This window comes from Podarcis tiliguerta (assembly GCF_965153285.1).
Source record: "Podarcis tiliguerta genome assembly, chromosome: 2".
Taxonomy (NCBI): Eukaryota; Metazoa; Chordata; class Lepidosauria; order Squamata; family Lacertidae; genus Podarcis; species Podarcis tiliguerta.
This window is the reverse complement of record NC_139535.1, coordinates 23836208-23861196: the sequence shown is the minus strand read 5'-3', so window position 1 is coordinate 23861196 and position 24989 is coordinate 23836208. Positions and strand designations below refer to the sequence as shown.

The 24989-nt window shown below is 43.2% G+C and overlaps 1 protein-coding gene across 13 annotated transcripts in view; it reads left to right on the top strand.

Annotated features, from left to right (window-relative positions):
* CADPS (calcium dependent secretion activator) overlaps nucleotides 1-24989 on the top strand; it is a 342990-nt gene that overhangs the window by 160622 nt on the left and 157379 nt on the right. For all 13 annotated transcript variants that reach the window (XM_083424654.1, XM_083424653.1, XM_083424660.1 and 10 more), the window contains exons 7-11: nucleotides 2003-2114; nucleotides 8463-8602; nucleotides 14250-14316; nucleotides 22834-22942; nucleotides 23967-24179. In XM_083424654.1, coding sequence (XP_083280780.1) covers nucleotides 2003-2114; nucleotides 8463-8602; nucleotides 14250-14316; nucleotides 22834-22942; nucleotides 23967-24179 — 641 coding nt within the window. The remainder of the gene's footprint in view (nucleotides 1-2002; nucleotides 2115-8462; nucleotides 8603-14249; nucleotides 14317-22833; nucleotides 22943-23966; nucleotides 24180-24989) is intronic.

Below are 24989 nucleotides of genomic sequence, written 5' to 3'. Positions count from 1 at the left end.
AAAGTAATATTGGGAACTCTGTTTAATAGCAATATTCACCTCTAATTGAATATCCCCCTTTTAAAAGGTTGAAGCAATAAGTTCATATACAGTGGTGCCTCGCAAGACGAAATTAATTCGTTCTGCGAGTCTCTTCGTCTAGCGGTTTTTTCGTCATCCGAAGCAACCCTATTAGCGGCTATTAGTGGCTATTAGCGGCTATTAAAAGCTTAAGGGATTAGCGGATTAGCTGCTAAAAGGCTATTAGGTTTAGCGGCTTAGAAAAAGGGGGTGGGGAGCGGAAAAAAATCTCAACTCGCAAGACATTTTCATCTTGCGAAGCAAGCCCATAGGGAAATTCGTCCTGCGAAGCGCATTGAAAAACAGAAAACCCTTTCGTCTAGCAGGTTTTCCGTCTTGCGAGGCATTCATCTTGCAGGGCATCACTGTATGTTTATATTCACTTGCTTTGACATAAGCTAACTGGCTTACTTTATGTTATCCTTATCAGTGATTGGCTCTGAGCTCAGAAATGGGATCTGTGTCTGGGTATTTGCCACCTAGGCCCTCATTTGGGCAGGTGAAGTGATGGGAAATCCTAGACAAAGTGACATACACTGCTTTGTGTATAAAGAATATGTTCACGTTTGCTTGGGCACAGACAAGCCATCTCCTTGCTGTGGTGTCTGTCCCGCGCCCGCAAAGGCTAGGAGAACTGGCAGGCTGCTTTGCTATAAAGAATAATTAATAATTTTATTATTTGTACGCCCACATTCTTTAATGAAGCACTAGAACTGGCCATTCTGATGTTTTCGCCATCCTTCTTTGGCAACCCGCCATCCAACAGTATACACAGATAGAGTGGGGGTATGGGGCTCAACATTAAGCCCTGACCCTGAGATTGTACTGTTGGCGCTGTGGTCTAAACCACTGAGCCTCTTGGGCTTGCTGGTCGGAAGGTCGGCGGTTCAAATCTGCACGACGGTGGCGAGCTCCTGTTGCTCTGTCCCAGTTTCTACCAATCTAGCAGTTCAAAAGCACACCAGTGCGAGTAGACAAATCGTTACCACTGTGGCGGGAAGGTAAATGGCTTTTCTGTGCACTCTTGTTTCTGTCACGGTGTTCCATTGCGCCAGAAGCGGTTTAGACATGCTGACCACATGACCCGGAAAGTTGTCTGTGGACAAACACCAGCTCCCTCCGCCTGAAGTGAGGTGAGTTCCGCACCCCATAGTCGCCTTTGACTGGTCTTAACTGTCCATGGGTCCTTTACCTTACCTGCGCTGTTTTTTCCTCGCCCCACACCCAATAAGGTGAATTTCTGCCAATGGAGATCCCCACACAAGTGAGAACCCTGGAAGAGGCAACCTTGCTATATCCATGTTGGTTCTAATGCTGAGTGCTGCCTGAGCAGGCCTTTTGTGCGCCTTGATGTCTCGTTTACTAGACTCCTATTGTCTGCAACTACTCTGCTATTTCAGTAATGGGAGACAGGCAGGGCTTTTTTTTCCCAGCTGGAACGTGCCAAAACTCAGTTCCGGCACCTCTCAGGTGGGCGCCATTGCAAATTTGGGGAGAACAAGGGTTCATGATGAGTTACGGCACCTCTTTCTCTAGAAAATTAGCAGTGGCAGACAGGTAAGTATCCAGATGGCTCTGCAACCTCTGTGCGAAGTTTCAGTGCTAAATTATGTTCATCAGGTTTATTTTACTCACTTGCAAAAATAAATAAAAGCGCATTTGTGTATCCGTGGCGCGTGCGGATGTGTGTGTTCTTCGAGCTTTTGCTTTGTGCTATTCTGTTGCCTTCCCAGAGGAGGCTTTGTGATATTGCAGAGTTGTTGTCTTACAGTTTTTCTTACCAACTTAATTAATTAGCACAATGTCACTCCTGTTGCTTTTTTAATGCCTAAGACAGTTGGTGACATTTGCATTAACCTTTTCCACCCCGAGGTGACGGGGCTGGGTTGGCAGACTGCGTTTCTTGCCTCATGCTTTTTCCCCATCTTGGATGTTTTCACAGATGGGGGACTCAAGGTGACTTTAGCACGACACACGCCCTTCCAGCAGTGAAGGTGAAGCTGTTTACCGAGAGCACCGGCGTGCTGGCTTTAGAAGACAAAGAACTCGGGCGGGTAAGGGCAGCGATGCTTCTTCAGCTTTGCTTTGCAGGAGGAGGAAAACCCCGCCACCCATCAGGGGTAGTGTTTTATGAACCCAGTTCACAAAAGAACACAGGCTTTCTAACCTGCAGTGCTGCAAATTAGAACATTTCATCTTCTGGCATAGCTCTTTAAGAACTGCAGCCTACTGAACGTCCCCAAACAAGGAAGTAATATTGGCAGCTGTTGGGATATAAAACACATAAATGCACATTTGCAGAACAGAAAGGGAGGACAGAATTTGTTCTAGAGCTGGGAAAGAAGGAGCTAGATTGGTTCCTTGTAAGCATCACAATCACTAAAGAATTTCAGAGAAGAGATTGGTTGAAGTCTTTGTTTCAAATAAAGTGTGGTGTGTGTTGCACATAGAATCATAGAATTGTAGAGCTGGATGAGATCCCCAAGGGAATCTGTTCCACGGTTGAACAACTCTTACTGTCAGAAAGCTATTCCTGATGTTTAGTCGGAATCTCCTTTCTTATAGCTTGAAGCCATTATGTCTAAATGGTTGGTGCACAGCTACACACCCAATTAGACATGCCCACAAAAGGTGGGTTAGAGGCCACCAGTAGGCCTTAGCACCTCCTCACTCACCTGACCCATCTCCTAGTTGGGCTGGCAAAAGCACCAGCGACTAAGGATGGGGGAGAAATCCAAGGCAGTTCCTATTTAATGCCAAACCGACGTAATTTGCACTTTCTGAAACAATATTCAAACTGAAACCCAGCCATCCTTCGAAATTTCACACATTTCCAAATTTTGCAGTAAAGTAGGCCAAGTAATGCATTTATTAGGGTAAATAAAAATGCAGATATTAGTGAACATAACATACCAAAATCTTATTAGGCGAAATTGCTTTACAAAGATGTGTCTATTATACAAAATTGCACACGAATATGCGTATATTAGAAGAAAATCACACTAAAATATTGATGAATTCTCGTGAGGCCAGAGGGGGTGTTGGAGGAACATAGGAGGAAAGGTAAAAGATGGATTTCTTTTAAAATCAGATTAATAATAATAATAACACACTGGGAATAGAAAGGAAGGGGATAAAAAAGGAGAAAAAAGTGTGTGTAAAAGGAGCAGGGAGAAGGGATAAAAGAAACTGGCAGTTGCAGGGGGCTAAGGTGTAATTTGAAAGAGAGAGAAGAAGAAATGGCAATGAATGAGTAAAAATACTTTGAGAGGCATAGGGAGAGCGAAAAATATAAAATAAAAAACCTATACCACTGTCTAAAACAGCGACACTGACTCACAATACCTATGGAACTCTTCGCCACAAGGAAACTTCTGTGGCAAAGAATTAAGCAATTTCAAAAGAGGGCTTTTGTACAGGTATCAATAGAAAATGATGTCACTAATTGCCAGATGACCCATCAACATCTGCCTCCATTTTGTGACTGGCTGTGCTCCTGCACTACCATTTTGTGTCCGGTTGTCCTCAGTAATCTTTAGTCATCTCCAGCGGACCCCGGGAGTAGAAATTCTGAGAACCCCTGACTTAAGAGCTTACTATAAGTGCGGTAGCCGAATTTGTAGGATGTATCTGTCACCACACTTAGGGACAAGGCTTCAATGAAGTACACTTTATTTAACAATAAGAAATAAATGGAGAACACAGCAATGGGCAATTTAAAAAGACAATATACAAGCACTGCTGCCGTAACTTCAGGAAGATTGGTGGGAGATGTGAAATTCAGTCTCCCTGGTCCACACGTCAGCTCACGAGTGATGGGTAAGCTATCTTGGCTACATGCTTTAACCCACCTTGTCTAACAGAAGATGCTGAAGTTTAATTTCTCTTTTACCGATTCAAAGAGATATTCAATGAAGAAAAGAAGGATGAAAAATCAAGTCAGGCCCTCTTCACACATTGCCACCAGTCAATGCAGGCCTCTTCCAGGTGTTTGTTTTAGAGTAGAGATAGGTAAAGGGACCCCTGACCATTAGGTCCAGTCGTGCCCGACTCTGGGGTTGCGGCGCTCATCTCGCTTTATTGGCCGAGGGAGCCGGCGTTTGTCTGCATACAGCTTCCAGGTCATGTGGCCAGCATGACTAAGCCGCTTCTGGCGAACCACAGCAGCGCACGGAAATGGCGTTTACCTTCCCGCTGGAGCAGTACCTCTTTATCTACTTGTACTTGGATGTGCTTTCGAACTGCTAGGTTGGCAAGAGCAGGGACCGAGCAACGGGAGCTCACCCCGTTGTGGAGATTCAAACCGCCAACCTTCTGATCGGCAAGTCCTAGGCTCTGTGGTTTAACCCACAGCGCCACCCGTATCCCTATAGCAGTAGAGATGGGATTGCCTAAATTGTAAGGCTGTTAAAATTTACCTGAGCTTCAGCTAACTTGTGTTGCAGACATACAAAGCTGCAGACTGTCCTGGAAAATACTTCACCTTAACAGCCCAGGACAGGAGGATCTGCTGTGGATGTTGGGGATTGATTACGTGATGTCAGCTGGATGATCAGTAAATAATTCAGTATGCTAAATTTGGCAACAGGGCCCCTGCTGAATTAACTGCAACCTGCCCCTTTCTCCCCCCCCCCCCAGCTGCTAAGGTTCATAACACTAATTCCCCTTTTTGTGATTCAGCTTGTTCCCCGGTGCTATCAGCTACACACAGAGTGCTCCTGAATGTTCCTTCTCTGTTGCTTTATGACACTTCAGTTAGTCATCATTGATTTTCCCCATCGCTCTCTCCAGAGCCTGCAGCTGCACAATTTGTCTTGGTGGCAGACATAATTGCCAATGAATTCTATGTCTGCCTCTGCTTTCTCTTCACTCACCCCCCTCACACACACTCTAAGCGTGAATTTGGACATAAGGACCATCTGTGTCTTTAAACAGCAGGTCCTTTTAAGGTGCAGAGACTGAGAGATGCCTTTACTTCCCCTCAACTATGAGAGGAGTGTCTCCCACAGTGGGCAGAAGGCGTCTCTGTTGTCTTCCCCCTGATGAATAGACAAGTAGGAGTGTTTAGAGATTTGTTTTTTATTTATTCCAAGAGAGAATTATGCCCATGGTTTAGCGTTTCAAATAAATACAGCCCAGGGTTTTTTTGCAGATGAGCGAAGGAAGAAGATAGTGTCCCAAAAGTAGCAGAACCAAGCAGTCGAAAGTAGAATGAAGCCCCAAAAGAGGAAAAACCCAAAGGTGTTATTGAGACCAATTCCATGCTTGATTGGAACTTAAAATATTTCAACAGTAGTGCAGCGGCTATCCCAATGCTTCCCATTTAGCTGTAGCAATAACGGCAAGAAGCAATAACGTCCACAAGCCACAAATCATTGCTCCATGAAATCTGAGAAGAATGGGCATTTGTAATGTCCATGCATGTTTGGGGAGCCATGAAGGCTCAGTAAGCTTCTTTCTGTTCCCTGCCCAAGACTGCAAATATGGTGGGCGTAATGGCCCTTGGGCATGATTTATATGGAGACTGAACTTACCTGCTCAGTTTACAGCCAACTCCTAGGCTCTCCTCTCCAGGAAACACAGTGGAGCTTCCAGAACCTAAACCGGGGGTTCATTACTACTACCAAACAAGAGAAACCCCTTGCTCCTAAGGAGCTGCATGGCACACTGCCTCAGCTCAAAGGACTGTACCAAGAGGCACTGATTGCTTGATTTATTGCATTTATATCCTACCTTTTTATCCAAGGAGCTTAAGGTGGCACACATGGTTCTCCCCTTCCACATTTAATCCTAATTTAACCTCCCCTGTGAAGTAGGTTAGTCTGAAAGACGGTGACTGGCCCAAGCTTTGTGGCGAAATGGGGATTTGCACCCTGGTCTCCCTGAAAGCATGCCAAAGTGCAAGTAGATAAATAGGTACCACTCCGGCAGGAAGGTAAACGACCTTTCCGTGCACTGCTCTGGTTCTCCAGAAGCGGCTTAGTCATGCTGGCCACATGAACTGGAAGCTGTATGCCGGCTCCCTCGGCCAATATAGCGAGATGAGCGCTGCAACCCCAGAGTCGGCCATGACTGGACCTAATGGTCAGGGGTCCCTTTACCTTTTACTCCCAGGTCTTAGTCCGACAAACGTGACCACTGCACCACACTGGCGGAAGGCAGACAATACATCTTGAAGCTATCTGAAATAAGTTTGCGTTGTTAAGTAGAAGTGACAACACAGTTTTCCGCTGGAGCTGTATCTGAGTTGCATTTGGGTTGCAAGTTGTGAAGGCCTGAGCTAGACGTATCCATTATTCTGATATATTTAGAAGAGGAACAAGTGTAGCTACTAACAGGCAGCTCACAAACAAGTGTATTCCATTTGAAATGTGAATGAAACTTAGGGCTCAAGATACTGTTGGTCTCCACAGGAGATTGTTGGGGTCAGTTGCCACCAAGACTAATTCCGTTCTTACTTGGCATGGAGCTTCTGTAGGAAAGAACTTTTAAGTGGTTAGCCATAGCAGGGAGGTGCCCTCTAAAGTTTGTATGTCTTGGATAACTTTAAAAAAGGAAAGAAAAAAATATGCTACGTTATTTTTAACTTGGCAAAGAAAATACTCATTTAACATAATAATTTGCTGAAGTCAGAGGACTCGGAGGAAGCATTCAGTGATTTGAGCTGCATATTTAAACAGAAATTAGGTCTGTTGCTGCAATCGGTGCTTGAGATGTTTTAATCCCATTACAGAAATAAAAAAGGTATAGTCTGTTGAATCAGCAGCAGAGTTCAAGATCGATCGAATATTAGGAAGATGAAGTTGTGTGTCAGTATTAGGCAAATACAGCTAGTCAGGAAAAAGATAGAAATCATCTGAGTAATGAGAGTACGTGCCCTTAAAGGTTAATGCATTAGGAGGAGATTAATCCTGCTGCAGAATAATAAGAAGCTTAATAATGAGATTTTACCCCCTGAGTCATTGGAACAAGCTGAAATGGAAAACAGAGGTGCCAAAAGTAAAAAATGATAAGAACATGTCTTTACTCTTCAAGAACCCAAAAAAGGAAAACAAATAATATATCAGAAACAAGATACAGAATAAACCCTCAGGGGGGCAGGGAGGGTATTAATTAAACTGTGGATAGTTTTCCTGAGATATTTTTAACTGTGTCAAAGCACACACCTCGGAATCATCTCCTTAACCTTCCATAGCTTTTTATAAGATGTTATCATTTCCTTAACCTTTTCATCCTCTTCAAATATTTTAAACAGTTCTCATTCCATTAGCTCACAGGGTAGCTTAAAGTTTAGCTTTATCTTATTCAATAAAACGAACCTCTTGTTTTTCATCTTTTTATGCTACCACAACCAAAAGCTGACATTATATATTAGCATACTAGAAGTCATACTTGGTGTTTTATAAAAAAAAACCAACCACCTTCTTTTTGGTATATTTAAAAACATTCAATCTTATAGCAAATTCAGTGTCTTTCTAATGACACATTCATATTTAACTGAAACAAAACTGTGCGTAATACAAGACTCTGTGGTCCGTGGTACAACCATACTTTGAAGGTTGTGTACAGTTTGGGTAACCACACCTCGGTGGGGTGAGGGGGTTGCCTCAGAGGCAGAAGAAAAGAAAACACTGGATTGGGAAATTTCCAAACCCATTTCAGTGGGTTTTCCCCTTCCTCAGTTCCCCAGTAAAACAATCCAATTGGGAACCATAGAAACGGGCATCAGAAATCACTTTGGATATGGAAAAGAATGGAATAGGGTGGGTATTTTGTTTAGTAGCATCACCGGGGCCCAAACTAAGACCTAGGGGTGGGCCCCAAACTCTTAGGGCCTGGGATGCTCCTGACCAGACATCCCTATGGCAGAGGTGTGTACATACAGAAGCAGGCAATCTGGGGTGAGGAGTTTTGTCGGTCAATATTAGTCAAGAGTAACCTTCTGGAGCCTTGATGGTGGATGGTGCCAGAAGCAAAACTGGTTGAAGCCTGAAGTGGCACTTATCTTTGTAGAAAAGGCTACATTACAGCCAGACAAAAGCCACAGGTTTCTATACAAATACACACACTTATTCACACATAAATACGCACATCTTCCAAACAGGCAAGCAAGAGTTTGATGACATGTTCCAGCCGGTCAAAATCTCTCATGGAAGGGCTGTCCTGGGGTTGGTGGGACATGGCATGGCCTAGAGAAATGGTAAATCCTGGGGGCCAGAAAGGCCTGGAGGGTTGCATTTCACCCCAGCCTGCTTTAAATACTGAGACCCAAAGCCAACACTTTGAACTCAGCCCAGAAACACTGCAAAAGTCTGAATTGCGTTTCTCTCTCAGTATCTCTGCACTCTCTCTTCTCTCTAAACCTCACCATACTACAAGTTTCTCTTCTTTGTCTCCTTCAGGTCGTTCTTCATCCTACACCCAACAGCCCCAAGCAATCAGAATGGCACAACATGGTTGTTTCCAAAAACTGCCCTGATCAGAACCTGAAAATCAAACTTGCAGTCCGAATGGATAAACCTCAAAACATGAAGCACTCTGGGTAAGTAGTTTGGCATCCGTCATTTTTCTTCCTGGCGCGATGGGGGCGAGACAAATGTGGCTTTGCCTTCCTCCTCCTTGGTTTACATATGGTTAAAAGATGATTCAATGGATCTCAGCTAATCATTTCAAAGATAATCACCACATTTTAAAAATAGTAATAATAATATTTTTAATGACTTAAATTAAATGCCTTGTGTAAACCACCCTAATATTTTAGTTCTAATTAGCCCTGCTTCCCCTCCGCCCCAGAGCTTTTGGGAAATTTGACTTTAATTTGTGACATGACAGAATATGACAACCTCCATTTAAAGAATGACAGCTTGTTTTAATAAGTAATAGTTTGTTTATTCTGCAGATGCGTAGAGCTAAAAACTAAATCTGTACAGAATTCACCATGATTTTTGTTCTGTTTGTGTGTGAGAGAGAGAAATAAACAGGGAAATTGCCCCATTTGTATTGTGTTGTTGTTTTGTTGTTATTATTTGTATAGCACTCTTTATCCACAGAACTTAGGGCAGTTCACAACGTAATACAAAAACACTAAATACATATTTAAAATACAAACCAGTAATCTCCCCTTCCATAACACATTTATAAGGGCCTCGGATGTCAACCAGCCAAAGGCCTGAATGAAGAAGAATGTTTTCACCTGGTGCCTAAAGGTGTGTGATGAAAGCCCCAGCTGAATCTCCTTGGAGAGAGCATTCCACAAATGGGGAGCCACCACAGAAAAGACTTGTTCTCATGTTGCCACCCTCTGAACCTCTTATGAAGGAGGCACACAAAGAAGGGCCTCAGAGGATGATCTCAGGGTCCCAAAAGGTAAAGGGACCCCTGACCATTAGGTCCAGTCATGACCGACTCTGGGGTTGCGGCGCTCATCTCGTTTGACTGGCCGAGGGAGCCGGTGTTTGTCCGTAGACAGCTTCCGGGTCATGTGGCCAGCATGACTAAGCCGTTTCTGGCAAACCAGAGTAGCGCACGGAAACGCCGTTTACCTTCCCGCCAGAGCATTACCTATTTATCTACTTGCACTTTGAGGTGCTTTCGAACTGCTAGGTTGGCAGGAGCAGGGACCAAGCAACGGGAGCTTACCCTGTTGCAGGGATTCAAAACGCCGACCTTCTGATTGGCAAGTCCTAGGCTCTGTGGTTTAACCCACAGCACCACCTGCATCCCATCAGGGTCCCTAATCTGTCCCAATTGCTCAATGTCAGAAATACACGTGGTCGATCCCCACAACCACCACCGCCACTGCCACCCCAGTTGGTCGGAGAGCGAAAAGAGAGAATGAATCTCTACAGACCACAGCAATCATCGCCATATCTTGATTTGCTTGATGTGTATGTTTCTTACATTGCATTTTCAAAATAATAGTCTCGTTGCTGTGTGGTAAGAACATTAACAGAAACTGCCAATTATCATTATTTACAGGGAGATGTAAATCATTTCTATATTTTGCAAATGTACTGTTTTATTAAAATCCTCTGGAAGACGATGGTACAGTTAGGAGCAAAAGAAGCTAATACAGCAGAAAGTAATTTCTATTGTTACAGAACTATTTGGATGTAAACTATTCAATAACCTAGTTTCACCAGGAAGTATTTCATCTCTGCTTTTTCACTTTCCTCATTTCCAACCTGAGAAGTAGGACAGTTAGAAAGTTCCTTGCCCAAATCCATCTAGTAAATGCTTGGCAAAGCATAAATTTGAACTCCTTTCTAGTTAAAACACCCTCTGCATTAAATTATCTCCTGTAGGAAAATCTTCTACTTATTCTCCATAAAAACCTGCCCTAAATTACACTTCCAGAGCCTATTCTATAGTAAAAAATAAATAAGCAAGGCCAATATGGTGACATGTATGCATGACAATTGGGGACCAGGCCTACTAGATCAAGCAGCCCTGCTAGACCTAACATTCAATTAATTCCCCCCCCCCTTGTTTAGAAATATTTCTGGGCACGCCAGGAATATGTAGCTGACCAACCTGAGATTCAGATCACCCTCTGTAGATAGTCATTCAGCAATATTTCATTTCTTTAGAAGCTTCTGAGTGTAACTCTCCTAATTAGCTTTGGCTTTTTGTCACAGTTCCTTTTGACTCACAGTTGATTCTGAAGTCTTCAGTACATTTAAATGATTAAGCCATCTGCCCTGTTCTTACAAATTTTGATGCTCCAGACCTCTCCGAAGTCAATTACAATTTCCCCACTAACTTCAGAGGACTTTTGTTCAAGCCATAAATAATGCATCCTAGAATGTTTCTGCTAAATTATGCATAATTGTACAGCATGTAGGCCAAGTGCCTGTCAGTTTTGTCTGCATAGATTTAGGCTTGATTTAAATGTGACGCAGGAGGTCAAGAAGAATTTCCCCGGGTTGCAGGGGCTCAGCATCTCATTGAAACCTGGCCTTTACATGTGCATTGAGGGCTTTGCTGGCTGAGGGACCTGGTTTAAGCAAGGTACGCAGGCAATTTCTTCTTGCCCGCTTGGCATCACATTTAAATCAACCTTTGGAGACAAATTTGAATTCATGGGACTGTTGGAGCTTCCTCACACTTTTCTGTTCTTTGCACCTTTAAAGCAGCATAAAGGGCAGCGCAAATATTTTTCAAATGGCAAAAACCTTCCTCTGATTCCCAAATATCACTGGGCCTGATCACATGACATCTTTACCCATATTCAACCCCTGCAAATGGAGGGTACACTTTCTTTCTCTGTCCACCCAGCATGCCGTATTTTTCTGTGTGCCCCCTATTTGGGGGGGCTCCAATTTAAGAAAATGTGAGGGGATTGCCCATAGTTTTTGAGCTTTTTTGGGGGGGTGCCAAAAATCACTCGCCAGACTGACAAACGCTGCCAATCGCACGCATCACAAAAGCCGCACAGCGTCTGCCCACCGCCAACAGCAGCCAGCAATTGCACGCACGATTGCCACAGCAGAAGCCAGTCTGCACCAGCCCTTGCCACAGTCACCAATCACAAACCTTATGGACACAGCAGCAGCCAATCCAAAGCAGCCCTTGCCGCAGCCACCAGTCACCCACCCAGTCGCCACTGACAACCTCCTGCTCGCAGCTGCAACCGATCTCACATTCCCCCCTCTGCACTATCCATGTATAAGATGAATTTTGAACATTATTTAACAGTAAAAAAAACCTCGTTTTATACATGGAAAAGTACAGTACTTGTCCCACCTCCAGTCCTTTTGGAAACTCACACATGGACTTAAACGTTCATAAGGATCTGGTGTTGCATGCAGTAGGAAACCTATCTGGGAAAAGAAAAACTTCTGCTGCCTTGCCAGATATCTTCAGGACGGGAGGGGGGGGGGAGGCTAAGGAGTAAACTCTACACAAATCCAGAGTGGAGTCCCTAAGATTGTTGGATGGTGCCTTGCCAGACCCTCCAAGTGTCCCTATTTTCCAGGGACAGTCCCAGATTTACAGAAGCCATCCCTGCTTCTGCTTGATCCTGGAATGTCCCGCTTTTTGTTAGGACCTCACTATTTTATTTGGAGAAATGCTGGAGGGTATGGTCGGATGCCCTTATTTTCAGTGGAGAAATGTTGGAGGCAATGGAGTTAACCGACCCCAAACCATCTGAAGAGATCCCTGTATAGTGAAGTTTTTTGAGGTTTAATGTTTCATTATGTTTTTTTGTTAATATGTTGGAAGCCACCCAGATTGGCTGGGGCAACCCAGTCAGATGGGTGGAGTATTATTATTATTATTATTACTACTACTACTACTACTACTACTATTACTGTTACTATTGCGGATAGCAGGCTGTTCTGGGGGCTGGGGTCGGGGGAAGCTCGGGCTTCCCCCGCGCCAGCCCCGTGCCTGGGGGGGAAATAAAAAAAAAATCTTTATTTCCCCCCCCAAAAAAAACAAACTAGGTGCGTCCTATGGGGCGGTGCGGTACTTTTCAGAAGCAGGGCACATGTATTAAAATCATAGCTCCCTCCAAAACAACTATTCTGAGTGATGGTTACTGCTTTCATTCTGAATTGGCTTTAGGAGATGACCGCATACCCAATTCTGATTGGCTATATAATGTCATAATGGTTAAATAATGTCATGATGTGTTATTTGTGTGGTAAACATGGCCCGTATAAAGCATAAACAACAATAAATATTTACAGAAAACATAATTTTTTTACACCCTATCGTATATGATGTTAATATATTTCTGAAGTATCGTATGCCCTCCTTTTAACACACCCTCATAGCTGATTTGCAGTAAAATTCTCCTCAGCATTTGATACAATGATATAAACCATATCAAATGTATCCATATTTTCAACACTTTGTAATAAATAAATGATCGTGACGCAAGATAGCAAAATGCTGCAGCAATCGCAACACAAAAATATTTTTTTCTTGCTTTGCCCATATCCACACTTTCAACACTTGAAGCATATTTATAAATTCTTCAGTAAGTCCTCAGTTTCCATGTGGGTTGAGTTATGGGGATATCGCCTAAAGCCCAAACTGCATATAGTCAAAATACATTGGGTGCAATGTGTTCCTGGATGCCCATTTTTATTTTTTAAAAAATATTTATATTGCCGGTAAAGCTGAATGTACACAAGATAAATGTGCACAAGTTGTGGGCTTACTGTACACACAGGTCCGACTATACAAATGCTCATTCTTTGAGCATTTCACTTATCCAAACATGATGAATTAGTATCCAAACCTCGCCATACACACCACAGATTCAGATATCCAAACAGCTGGATCTGCATGTAGCACTGTAAGCAAATAAATAGCCATAAACAAGCTTTACTTTTTGTGTTTTGTTTCGCCAGAAACTGTGGTAGAAGGAAGAGATCAAGCAAATAAGAGAGCATTTTTCCTTCCTTGTTTGCCTTTTGCAAGGCTTCAGAGAGCTTTCCTGGGTTTTTCTGTCACGTTGGGGTCAAAATTTCATTGCCAGGAAGGCATTTCCCCATAGGAATCAAATGGAAATAATTGACTTATTATGCAAAAGCTCACCAAACAAACGGTTTTCTGAGAAAACATTGTGTTCGGATTGTGAGACCTGCCTGTATTAATTGAACTGTGAGACTCAAAACCATTTGTGAGATTAGAGATGTGGTAAACCTTGCCTTTAAGGGACGCGGGTGGCGCTGTTGGTAAAAGCCTCAGCGCCTAGGGCTTGCTGATCGAAAGGTCGGTGGTTCGAATCCCCGTGGCGGGGTGCGCTCCCGTTGTTCGGTCCCAGCGCCTGCCAACCTAGCAGTTCGAAAGCACTCCCGGGTGCAAGTAGATAAATAGGGACTGCTTACTAGCGGGAAGGTAAACAGTGTTTCCGTGTGCCGCGCTGGCTCGCCAGGGCAGCGATATCATGCTGGCCACGTGACCCGGAAGTGTCTTCGGACAGCGCTGGCCCCCGGCCTCTTTGAGTGAGATGGGCACACAACCCTAGAATCTGTCAAGACTGGCCCGTACGGGCAGGGGTACCTTTACCTTTACCTTAAACCTTGCCTATATATCTGACTATATAGCCTTTGACTTTGTGAATGAAATAAATATTATGTTAAACTCACCATAAGTATTATGTTAAACTCACCATAATCTTAGTCTTTCCCGTAGATATTTGCCTACTGAAATTGCCTCTGCTTCTTTTGTAGATATTTGTGGGCCATTGGCAAAAATGTCTGGAAGAGATGGAAGAAAAGGTTCTTTGTGCTGGTCCAGGTAATATTTCGACTAATAAAGGTTCTCCTTATTTTAACATGAGATGGTTTTGCCGGCTCTGCTCTTTTTAATATCTCTTTTAAAAATTCTATTTTTTGAAAGCATGAATTCTGAGAACTGGTATAGTATAGTGCAGCTTTCCCCAACCTGATGCCCTCCAAATATTTTGAACTACAGCTCCCTTCATCTCTAGCCGGCATGATCAAGGAATGATTAGATTCGTAGCCCAAAACATCTGGAGAGCACCTGGTTGGGTAATGCTGGTGTAAGATTGAGATATGTAAGCCAAAAAATCTGAAGCTCAGGTTTCACCTCATCCACTAGATAAGCCACTACAGTACAATCGCATTTTACACACATTTAACGTGCACAATTTCAGCTATACGCACTTGAAGACAAGCTGGTTGAAACTGTGCATGATAAATCCAGCCACGCTGGAGATCTTTTAAACTCTCTGCCTTGCTTGAGGGGCAAGGCCCGCTCAGCACACCAGCTCTGGGATGCTCTCACAAGATCTTGAGGGGTGAGATCTCACACAAGCATCCCTCAGCCAGTGTGCTGAGAAGTCCTTGCCTAGCAAACAAGGCTTAAAAGCTCTTTTGTTCCAGGTTCCGTTTCTTCCACTTCTTAGCACATGCTCTTCTTAAATCTCAGCTCATCTGTCAGCTCCTTAGGCAGCCGCACCAGTTTCTTTAGCTGCCTCTCAGTCTTCTTTCTTGTTGGAATGGTCTTTCACCTTTCTTAAACTCCCATCCATCTTGTCTCCCTTGTCTTAAGAGTATTTCTGACCATGGGATCTCACCCAATATCCTCTTAACCTTTTTGAAATTGGCCTTCTTAAAGTCCAGAGTGCCTGTCCGTCCGCAACAGCTTTCCCTTGCCTCTGTATCATGAAACCTAAGGGAACATTATCACATCCTCTTGGATCACATATTCATAATAGTTTTGGAGTAAGTCCAGGAGAGAGTGTGTGTTCTCTTTCGGTTTTGCTGAGTGCCTTTCTGTACATCACCTACCACTCTGGTTGCAAATTTACCCTCTGCAATGAACAGAATGCTAATTGCATGCAAATTTCACAGCACAGGCTCATTATTCACCTCATTGTAAATTCTGAGCTATGCAGTGTGAAAGTGATGGCAGAATATGACCCCAAGGTTAGGAATGAAAATGTGTCCACGGCATCATAAATCAGGGGAAATGCACGGCAAAGTCAGCCTAATGCTCATAACTGGCTGGAGAATGCCAAGAAGTTTTTATACGAAACACTTTTACTGTAGGAAGTGGGGGAAAGGCCAATCACTTAATGTCTTATAAGTATCTCTTCATTTTCTCCTTCAGATAGATGTTCTTTGAAAAGCTTGAGGTGGATGCAACCTCCAGCCTTACTTATTTATTTTCACATATGGGAGCCCATAAGATATAACCGCATAGCTCTTTTAAAAAAGAAATAGAAATGATTGCTCTAGCTGCTCTTCTAAGATAGCATCACAAAAGCAATTGCTCTATTATTCTTGAAAACTACCAAATTAGTCTTCGTTCTCCGACAGAACTTGTTAGGAAATCCATCATTAGGTATGCCAAGAAGAACCATGAAATTTGGTTGAGATATGGTGGTGGGAATTACTGGCTGCCTCTGCTGGACAACTGAGGTTGGAGGCAAATGTAGGTCCTTACTAACATCTGTCGGGAGATGACAGTGAGGCAGAGCACAGTTCAGTCAGCATCGTGCAAGCACCCGGTTGGTTGTTTGCTGACTAGCAGCTTTCCAAATGGCCGTAGCCCACTGACATCATGGTGCTAACTGAGCCACTGCCCTGCCCTCACAACACCAAAACAGTGATTCTTGCTTGTGAACTACCCTACTGGCTGCAGCTGTATATGAGGCTCTTAAAAGCATCAGACCAGACATCCCTCAACTGTAGCATCGTAATGATGTCACAGAAATCTTCGGTGTGTTTTCATATTATTCTAATCATCTCATCTCACACATGTACGTTCCTGGTCTTTAGAATCTGGCACTTAAAGTCTTTTGACAGTCTTATCAGCTATACAGCTGGTGGTCACTACCAAACAAGATTTTTTTTTTTTTTAATGGTAGCTCCAATGTTTTGAAGCCAGCTTCCTGTCACTATATAACAGAAAGAGCAGCAAAGATTGTTCTTGGTTGGCAGCTTTTTTAATTTCTGGGATTTGTTTCTTGAATAAGCCCAGTTCAATGAGGTTTTTATATGTCCCCCAAAATGGTCTTAAGGTTTCGGGTAGGTACATATGGGATAAGGTGGTCTTTAAAACCAGCACTTTAGACTGGACCCAGAAAAAGTTGAAGTACATTCAAAGTTCTCTGACAGTCAGCGCAAGGGTGGTTGTGCTAGCATAAGAGCAAGAATAATGGTTGCGCAGTGTGAAATCCAGTGCATCAGTTCTGCTAGCGGAAGCTTGTTGTGCAACTGGTCATGCGACTGGTCGTATCGGGGCTGCAGGAATCTGGTGCACAACCAGCCGCAAGAACCATGCTGCACTCTCTCTTCTGCAAGCCATTCCGATAGCATTCTTCTTCTTTGGCGATCACTCGTAGCCGAGTAAGATTGTCTTCCATAAACACGGTTTTAACAATGAGTCCGTAAGTGATTGTGGAGGCCAATTCTGGATCCACATGTCCTTCCACAGTGGGGACATTGGTTTCCCGGTGGGAGTTGATCACAGTGTGGATTTGCCAAGCGTGCCACCTCTTAGCACGTTTCTCCCTTGCGTCCTGAGTTTGAGTGTCTTCAAAGCCCATGACACCTTTGGTAAAGGCTGTTCTCCAACTGGAGCGCTCGCAGGCAAGTGTTTCCCAATTGTTGGTGTTTATACTACATTTTTTAAAATTTGCCTTGAGACAGTCTTTAAACCTCTTTTGTTGAGCACCAGCATTACGCTTTCCATTTTTAAGTTTGCTAACTTTAATTGAGAACCAGGGGGCCTCTCCGTGTAGATAGAGCCTGACACATATATTTGCGCTTGCATAGACTGCCTTCAGACTGGAGCTATTGTGTCAGCCAAAGGTGTTGCTGGTGTGCGCATCGTCATCTAGGATTGGGATCTGCTCATGCAAGGTGTGAGGCTAACCCTCTCTGGACTCCTCACACATTTGGTACCTACATGCACCAAACACCTGAATAGGGCTTATGGGACCTTAAACGAAATCACATTTATTATGGCATGCGATTTCGTGGGCTAGAGTCCACTGCATCATGTAATTTGCATTTAGCAGAATGGACCCCAATGGTCATCTCGTCCAAGCCCCTGCAATGCAGGAATCTCAACTAGCTCATACCTGACAGATGGCCGTCCAGCCTCTGTTTAAACAAGTGGCTTGTAGAACTTGGAGTTCAGTGAAAAAGCATTTTTATTGTATACTGCCACGATATTTTTTGAATGAGTTGGCAGTTTAGAATTAATCTTATCAATAAATAAATAGAAGTAGAGCCTGTGACAAGTAAATCAGAGCTGAAATGTATTCAAAATAAGCCCAGTGACTTTTGTAGCTGGGGATAACCTTTTTGAGGTTTCAAATCCTGTTGAATAAAAATATACTACCACCTGTGGTGGGACAGGACAGCAAATCAACTCTGTTCAGACTCAAATTAAGTGAAATTAAACTTCTTGTTAGTTGTAATTCAGCAGTTTTATGCTGGAATTTTCCTTCTAAATTCCATTTTTCAGCTGATTAATTGAGGAAAGGTTATGCTATAATAAATGTGTTTGTCTTTAAGGTACCACACTATTGTTTTTATGGCAAAAGGCGAACAAGCTTATCTCTCTAGATACTGAACTGGGGTTGTTCAGGTTCAGTTACATATGCTAGAAAATCATGAATCAGGTACCCAGTGTTTACTGGCATTGCAAAAAAGGAATCATGTGCATTAAAATAGATGCCAAATTAAGAACGCATTTGCAGAATTACAAAATATATTCTTTTAGAGAAAACCACTGCAGAAAGATAAACCCTGATGAGATGTTAATTCTGGTTGACAAAGGAGCCAGTCTCCCACGGACATCTAATATCTGCTGGCATCCCTCATTTCACACTCATGGAGTAATTCAGATCTGATTATTTTGATTGAGCAACTGGAAGCTGGAGACTGAACATTGTCATCATTTGTCATGGATTGTCCAGGAGGTGGCAGCAACATGCTGCATATCTAGGGACAATGACTTCTCTTTCTGTCTCACAGAGGGGTGAGCAAGAGTGTTGTTGCTGCTAAGATTTATAAAGTGCTTTTTTTCTATAAAAAGGTGTTTAGGGGTACTCTCATTTTCCTACTCATATTGAAATACTGCCCTTCAATGAGGCCAAACTTAGATTCACAAAATGTTTAGGGGTATGTGTACTCCTGCATCCCCCCAGGAAAAAAGCACTGGATTTATATACATACTGCCCTTCTTCATCAAACGATCTCAGGGCGGTTTGCAATATACTTTTTTCTTAATGTCAACAGAGAGAGATGTGCTGAGGAGGGTCCATTTTATTGGATCTCACCCGTGTGTAAGTCCACACACACCTTCTCTCTCATTCTATTCTCTGCACTTGGTAACAATGCAGTAAGTGTTCCGAGAAGCAAACAAAGGGCACACAAAAGGAAAGCAGCTTTTTGATTAGTTAGAAATATTTCTGGACTCGCTGCATTTCTTATTTCAGAACAACATGTGTACATGTGCTTTCTCTTTCTCCTCTCTCACTCCTCCACCCCATCTCCTGTCTGGTTGGTCCATTCCCTTTCCCCCAGTCCCTCAGAACCCTCCCTTTTTAAATTTTTATTTCTAATTTTGATTTATATACATTATCCTGCACTCTCATTTGCTATGGTTGCTGTTCATCTGCTCAGGTGCTGATCTGAGCCTGAAAAGCCCATAGAGCTGAAACAGGAAGTGGAGAAGAACATTGCTCTTCCAACTTCCTCCTTCAGCTTAATATTTATTTATTTATTTATTTATTTATTTATACATACATACATACATACATACCCCGCTCATCTGGCTGGGTTTCCCCAGCCACCCTGAGCAGCTCCCAACAGAATATTAAAAGCAGGATAAAACATCAAACATTAAACACTTCCCTAAACAGGGTTGCCTTCAGATGTCTTCTAAAAGTCATATAGTTGTTTATTTCCTTCACATCTGAGGGGAGGGCATTTCACAGAGCAGGTGCCACCACCGAGAAGGCCCTCTGCCTGGTTCCCTGTAACCTCACTTCTTGCAGTGAGGGAACCGCCAGAAGGCCCTCAGCTCTGGACCTCAGTGTCTGGGCTGAGTGATGGGGGTGGAGACGCTCCTTCAGGTATACTGGGCCGAGGCCGTTTAGGGCTTTAAAGGTCAGCACCAACACTTTGAATTGTGCTTGGAAATGAACTGGGAGCCAATGTAGGTCTTTCAGGACTGGTGTTATATGTGCTATGTACCTTTCCAGGGCAGGGGGTGCTAACCCCCCCCCCCCACCACCTCATGACAAATGGATGGGGCCAATGGGTGACACACCTCAGAGGTTTTGCAAGTACCAAGGGAAGGCCTTAAGAGCGCAGTTGCACCCACAGGCATCAGAATGAGACCATGGTAGCACTGCATGGTTTGAGTGGGCAGGTTTCATTCACACACGCCCCTGTAGATGCTAACCATTTGGGAACACATCTTTAAAGCCTTTCAATAGGCAAACAATAATGCAGGAGGCAACAACAAAAGAAACCCAGCGCTATGAAGGCCTGGGTGATGCAAGGAATGACTAGAGATACCCAGATGGGTTGTGACTGGTGATAAGTCCTTCACAGTAACACCTTGAAAATTGGCTCCCTTTCCTCGTGTGGGTTTTTGGAACCACAACAATATCTTGTGGGTTTTTAAAGTATGGATAATCAGAGTGTGGAGAAAGTAGCAAGAGAAGCTAGCAACAGATTTGAGAGTGAGGTGGTGGCAGTTATAAGCACATGATTAATGATTATTTGAGACCAGAAGAGGGCAGCATGGCACTAAATTATCTCAGCTTGCTTGAAAAATCTTCTGTTTTTAATAAATCACATCTTATTGCATATCCTAGCAAGGTTTGTGCATGTGTCTGTATGTATGTGTGTGTGTGTGTGTGGATATACATCTTGTTATATACATTCTCGCTAATAGTATGGTGTAGTCTGGAAGGAAGTCTTGTAGCTTTTCTGCGATGGACAGCAGACACTCTGATATCCAGCGAGTGAGGGGGGATTTCTTCCAACCCCACCCCCCAGTTCTTCCAAAATGACAAACACAATGCATTGATACGAGAGTTTTAAGGAATTGTCTGAGTCAAAGTTTCCTTCGGAGGTCAAGGAAATGTCCAAACCAATATAATTGCGTCAGGAATCCAGAATGTGACACAACCTTAACAAAGTCATTTTGAAATCATTTGACAGTAAATTTCCCTGTAAGTTCCTAGCCTAGAGCTGAGGAGAATCCTTTGCTTTCTAACTGCCTTCTCCTAGACGATCCTGATTTTTCAAATGTTAAGTACAAGCTGGCTCTTGATGCAGCCTGATGGGCACCTCAAGGCGATGCCAGAGCCCCCTGCAGCCAGCAAGAAGAGTGCCGTCAAGAACTTGACATTGAATGTGTCATGTCACGCAGATAGATGGTAAATCAGAGGACTGAGAGCTGCCATTTGCAGGACCAATGACAACAACTGTACATATCTGTGGGCTTTTCATATTGCTTTAATATGACTGGCAACCAGCAATTTAGTGCACATTGTTTCTGACAGTGTGTCACTCTGGCGCTCTCCAGATGAATGATAAGCGGTTTCAAAGCATGTAGATTCCGCCTTTTGGACAACAGCTTCAAAAAAAATAAAAATAACAAAAGCCCTGGGATCAATTCAGGGAGTGAAAAGCCCACTGTGAACTCGTTTATTAAGGAATGTTAAAGGATCGTTTTGGACGTAGTCAGAACAATTTATTTATTCATTTGCCATTTGACTCCTTATTACTGCTACCATCAACAGGTTCTACCTGGAAGTCTCTTGCCCTGGATGCCCCATGGAAATGATGATGATGATGATGATTAATACCCCGCCCACCTGGTTGGGTTTCCCCAGCCACTCTGGGCAGCTCCCAACAGAATATTAAAAACACGATAAAACAACTCAATGAAGTTAGGCAAGGGCTATAGAGTGTTTGCCCATCAACTGATAAATCTGAGACTAATCAGCACAGGAGACTAATCTCCTTCTAGGGATAATTAAAACCTATTCTGTGCTTGTTCGTGGATTCTGAACTGCTCAGGGACTGGGAGTAGAGATCTGCAGTCCATATCTAGTGCCTGTGTAGAGGAGGTTACCTCTGGTTTCCTAAAGTCACGGGTTATTCATCTGCAAGTGCAGATGTGATGTTCTTGGTTTGTAAGTGTTATGTAAACTACGGTTTCCCAGTTCTGTTGTAACAGGAAAATTAGGTTTACCATTACGGCATGCCAAGAAGAAGAAGGAAGTAGGGATTGGACCCAATGCTGTCCTTGATCAAATAAGCCATGGGTTTATGAGACTGACATTGTTTTGCCTGAACCAAGCTTTTCCCCTTTACAGCAGAAATTAGACTTGAAAGAAGCCACCTGTGGTAGCTAATAAGAGGCTTTTTTGAAGCCTAATTTCAGCTGTGAAGATGCACGAGGACAGGGCCCTGTATGTGCCAGAGAGGGCCTTTATGGGCACGTCTGAGCCATCAGACACTATGTTTACAACTCTACAGTCCAGTTCCATTTGCTCCCTTTTATTGTTCCCTGTTCTGCCTAACGACTGCTCTATGGACAAGAATGTTCCTTTGCATATATTTGATTATTGGAAGGCCAAGGTCTTACTCTGTGCCCCTAGGATAATGAATGTAGTATCCCAGCATTCTCTCTTCCGCTAAGTAGAAACCTGTGCACTTCAAGACTGGTGGTAATGATCCCAAAATATGGTATAATTGGGGAGAGGTTTCATATACTAGAGTTTCAACTGAGATGGATAGAGATTAGATAGATGATAGATAGATAGATGATAGATAGATGATAGATAGATAGATAGATGATAGATAGATAGATAGATAGATAGATAGATATAGAGATAGATAGATAGATGATAGATAGATAGATAGATAGATAGATAGATAGATAGATGATAGATAGATAGATGATAGATAGATAGATAGATAGATATAGATAGATAAATAGATGATAGATAGATAGATGATAGATAGATAGATAGATAGATAGATAGATGATAGATAGAGATAGATAGATAGATAGATAGATAGATAGATAGATAGATAGATAGATAGATGATAGATAGATAGATAGATAGATAGATGATAGATAGATAGATAGATAGATAGATGATAGATAGATAGATAGATAGATAGATAGATAGATAGATAGATGATAGATATTTAAGTGGCTGCTTAAATATTTGCAGATGCTGCCACTTTGAAGAATTCAACCGTCATCACCAGGTGCTATTTAAGTGTTCTGATTTTCCTGCAGGTTAGCCAATATACATTTGCTATGTGCAGTTACCGAGAGAAAAAAGCTGAGCCTCAAGAGCTGTTGCAGCTTGATGGATACACGGTGGACTACACAGACCCACAGCCAGGTACATAAGTCGACTGGTGTTCTTTATTTTCTGTTTCCCCTTTTTTTCCCTGAACAGTTATGGGCCTAATCAGGATTTGTTCCATTTATTTCTGCAAGCTGCTTGTTTTCTGTTTGTTGTTGCAAGCTACAAAAGGGGTCCTTAAACTGGTGAGAAAATCATATAGATTACACTTTCCTGTCATTGAAAACTGCCCTAAGTCTCTGCACCCATAATGATATGATCCCCAAATCGTACTCACGGGCAACTGATTGATTAGTGCGTGTGAGGCAAGGGTTTCTTCCACATCTCTCCCAAGTCTTTGATTATGGGATATTTGATTATGATGGAAGGGTGGCTGCAGGGGCAGAAGTCTTGGTAGCCAATGCCATAGATTAGGGCTGATGGGCCCGTCCGTTAACACTAGGGAGGAAAGTATGAGGAAGGGTGTTGCAGTACCGTAACTTGTTGCTCTTCAAGGAGGTTGAGTACCTGCCTGTTTAAATACTTGCCTGGAGACTGCAACTTCTTAAGTGTCAAGAGCAGAAAAAACATCACATAGAATCTGGCACAGTCGCTTTCTGAGGGTTGGTTGTACATTATGTGTGTCCATTTATTTGTAGGGCTGGGAAAGACCCCTGTCTGAAACCCTGAAGGAGTGCTTCCAGCCAATGCAAACACTATGGAACTAGATAGTCCAAAGGTCGGACTTGGAATAAGTCCGCTTCCTACATTGCTAAGCTTCATTTGACCCTAGTTGTTTGCCCCCTTCTGCTTGCTGGATTGGACGCTAAAGGTCTTTTGCCTAGGAAGCAGGGGCTTCAGATTCCCCCTGCATCTTGCAGCATTCTGCACCACATCACATTTCTTTCTGGAGAATCTCCTGGCCTTCAGGAGCAGCTTTCGCGGAGGCTTGGGAGACTACGGGCAGAAAGGGAGAAAGCCTCATTAGGGGCAAACCTTGCATTTAGGATCCCAGCCACTGAATCCCAAATCACATCTCCAATTGCTGCCATTCTAATTGCTGGTTTCTGGTCTTCTTCAGGTTTGGAGGGCGGCAGAGCATTTTTTAATGCGGTGAAAGAAGGCGACACGGTGATTTTTGCAAGCGACGACGAGCAGGACCGAATCCTGTGGGTCCAAGCCATGTACCGAGCCACTGGCCAGTCCCACAAGCCTGTGCCCCCCACTCAAGTTCAAAAGCTTAATGCTAAAGGAGGAAACGTGCCCCAGCTAGACGCCCCAATCTCTCAATTTTGTAAGTAAAACAAGCTCTAATTAAAGCACAGACAGAGAGAAGAAGTTGGGGGTTTTTTTTGCTCAAAAGGTTGCTTGTTCACGAATGGGGGAGCAGGGGTGGGCTCCAACTTTTTCAAAATACATTTTTCATTGGTTTATCTTCACATCTGAGGGTTCTGGATGCTGTGCGCAGCGGACTGAGAATAGAATCCTATTGGGAAACATCCAGAGTAAAGTCTAAAATGCAATACTTGATGGCGAGGTTCTCAGAGAAGATGTCTCAGAAGGCTATAGGGTATTCCACACTTGTTCCTTACAACAATTGCATAAACATCCACCCAGGACTCTCCATTTTCAGTTCTTCTCTGTGCTTTCCATTTTTTATGGGACAAACCATAAGGACAGCCATATTCTGTCCCATAACAAAACCAGCTGTTTATGCCAGCCTTCCTCAGCTTGGTACCACCTAGATGCTTGGACTACAGCTTCCATCGGACCCAGGCAGCATGGTCAATGATCAGGAATGATGAGAGCTGTTGTCCAGAAACATAGGAGGCTACCAGGTTGATACAGTGCCATGAATCAGCCATCTTTTCAAGATTGGTGTTTTGATATAGGACAGCATAGGCTGTCTTCTGCCGGTGTTGTTTTAGAAAAAGTAGATGTATTGTAAATGTGTAAATCCAGTCACCTAACACCTTCTGTATCCTCCAAATCAGCTGTAGATCACAAGCACATTTTTTTTTTTTTTTTGCTTTATCTGTTATCCAAATTTAAACAACCAGGAACCCAGTCTAGGAAACTGCACAGATAGTCAGGATTGTATTTG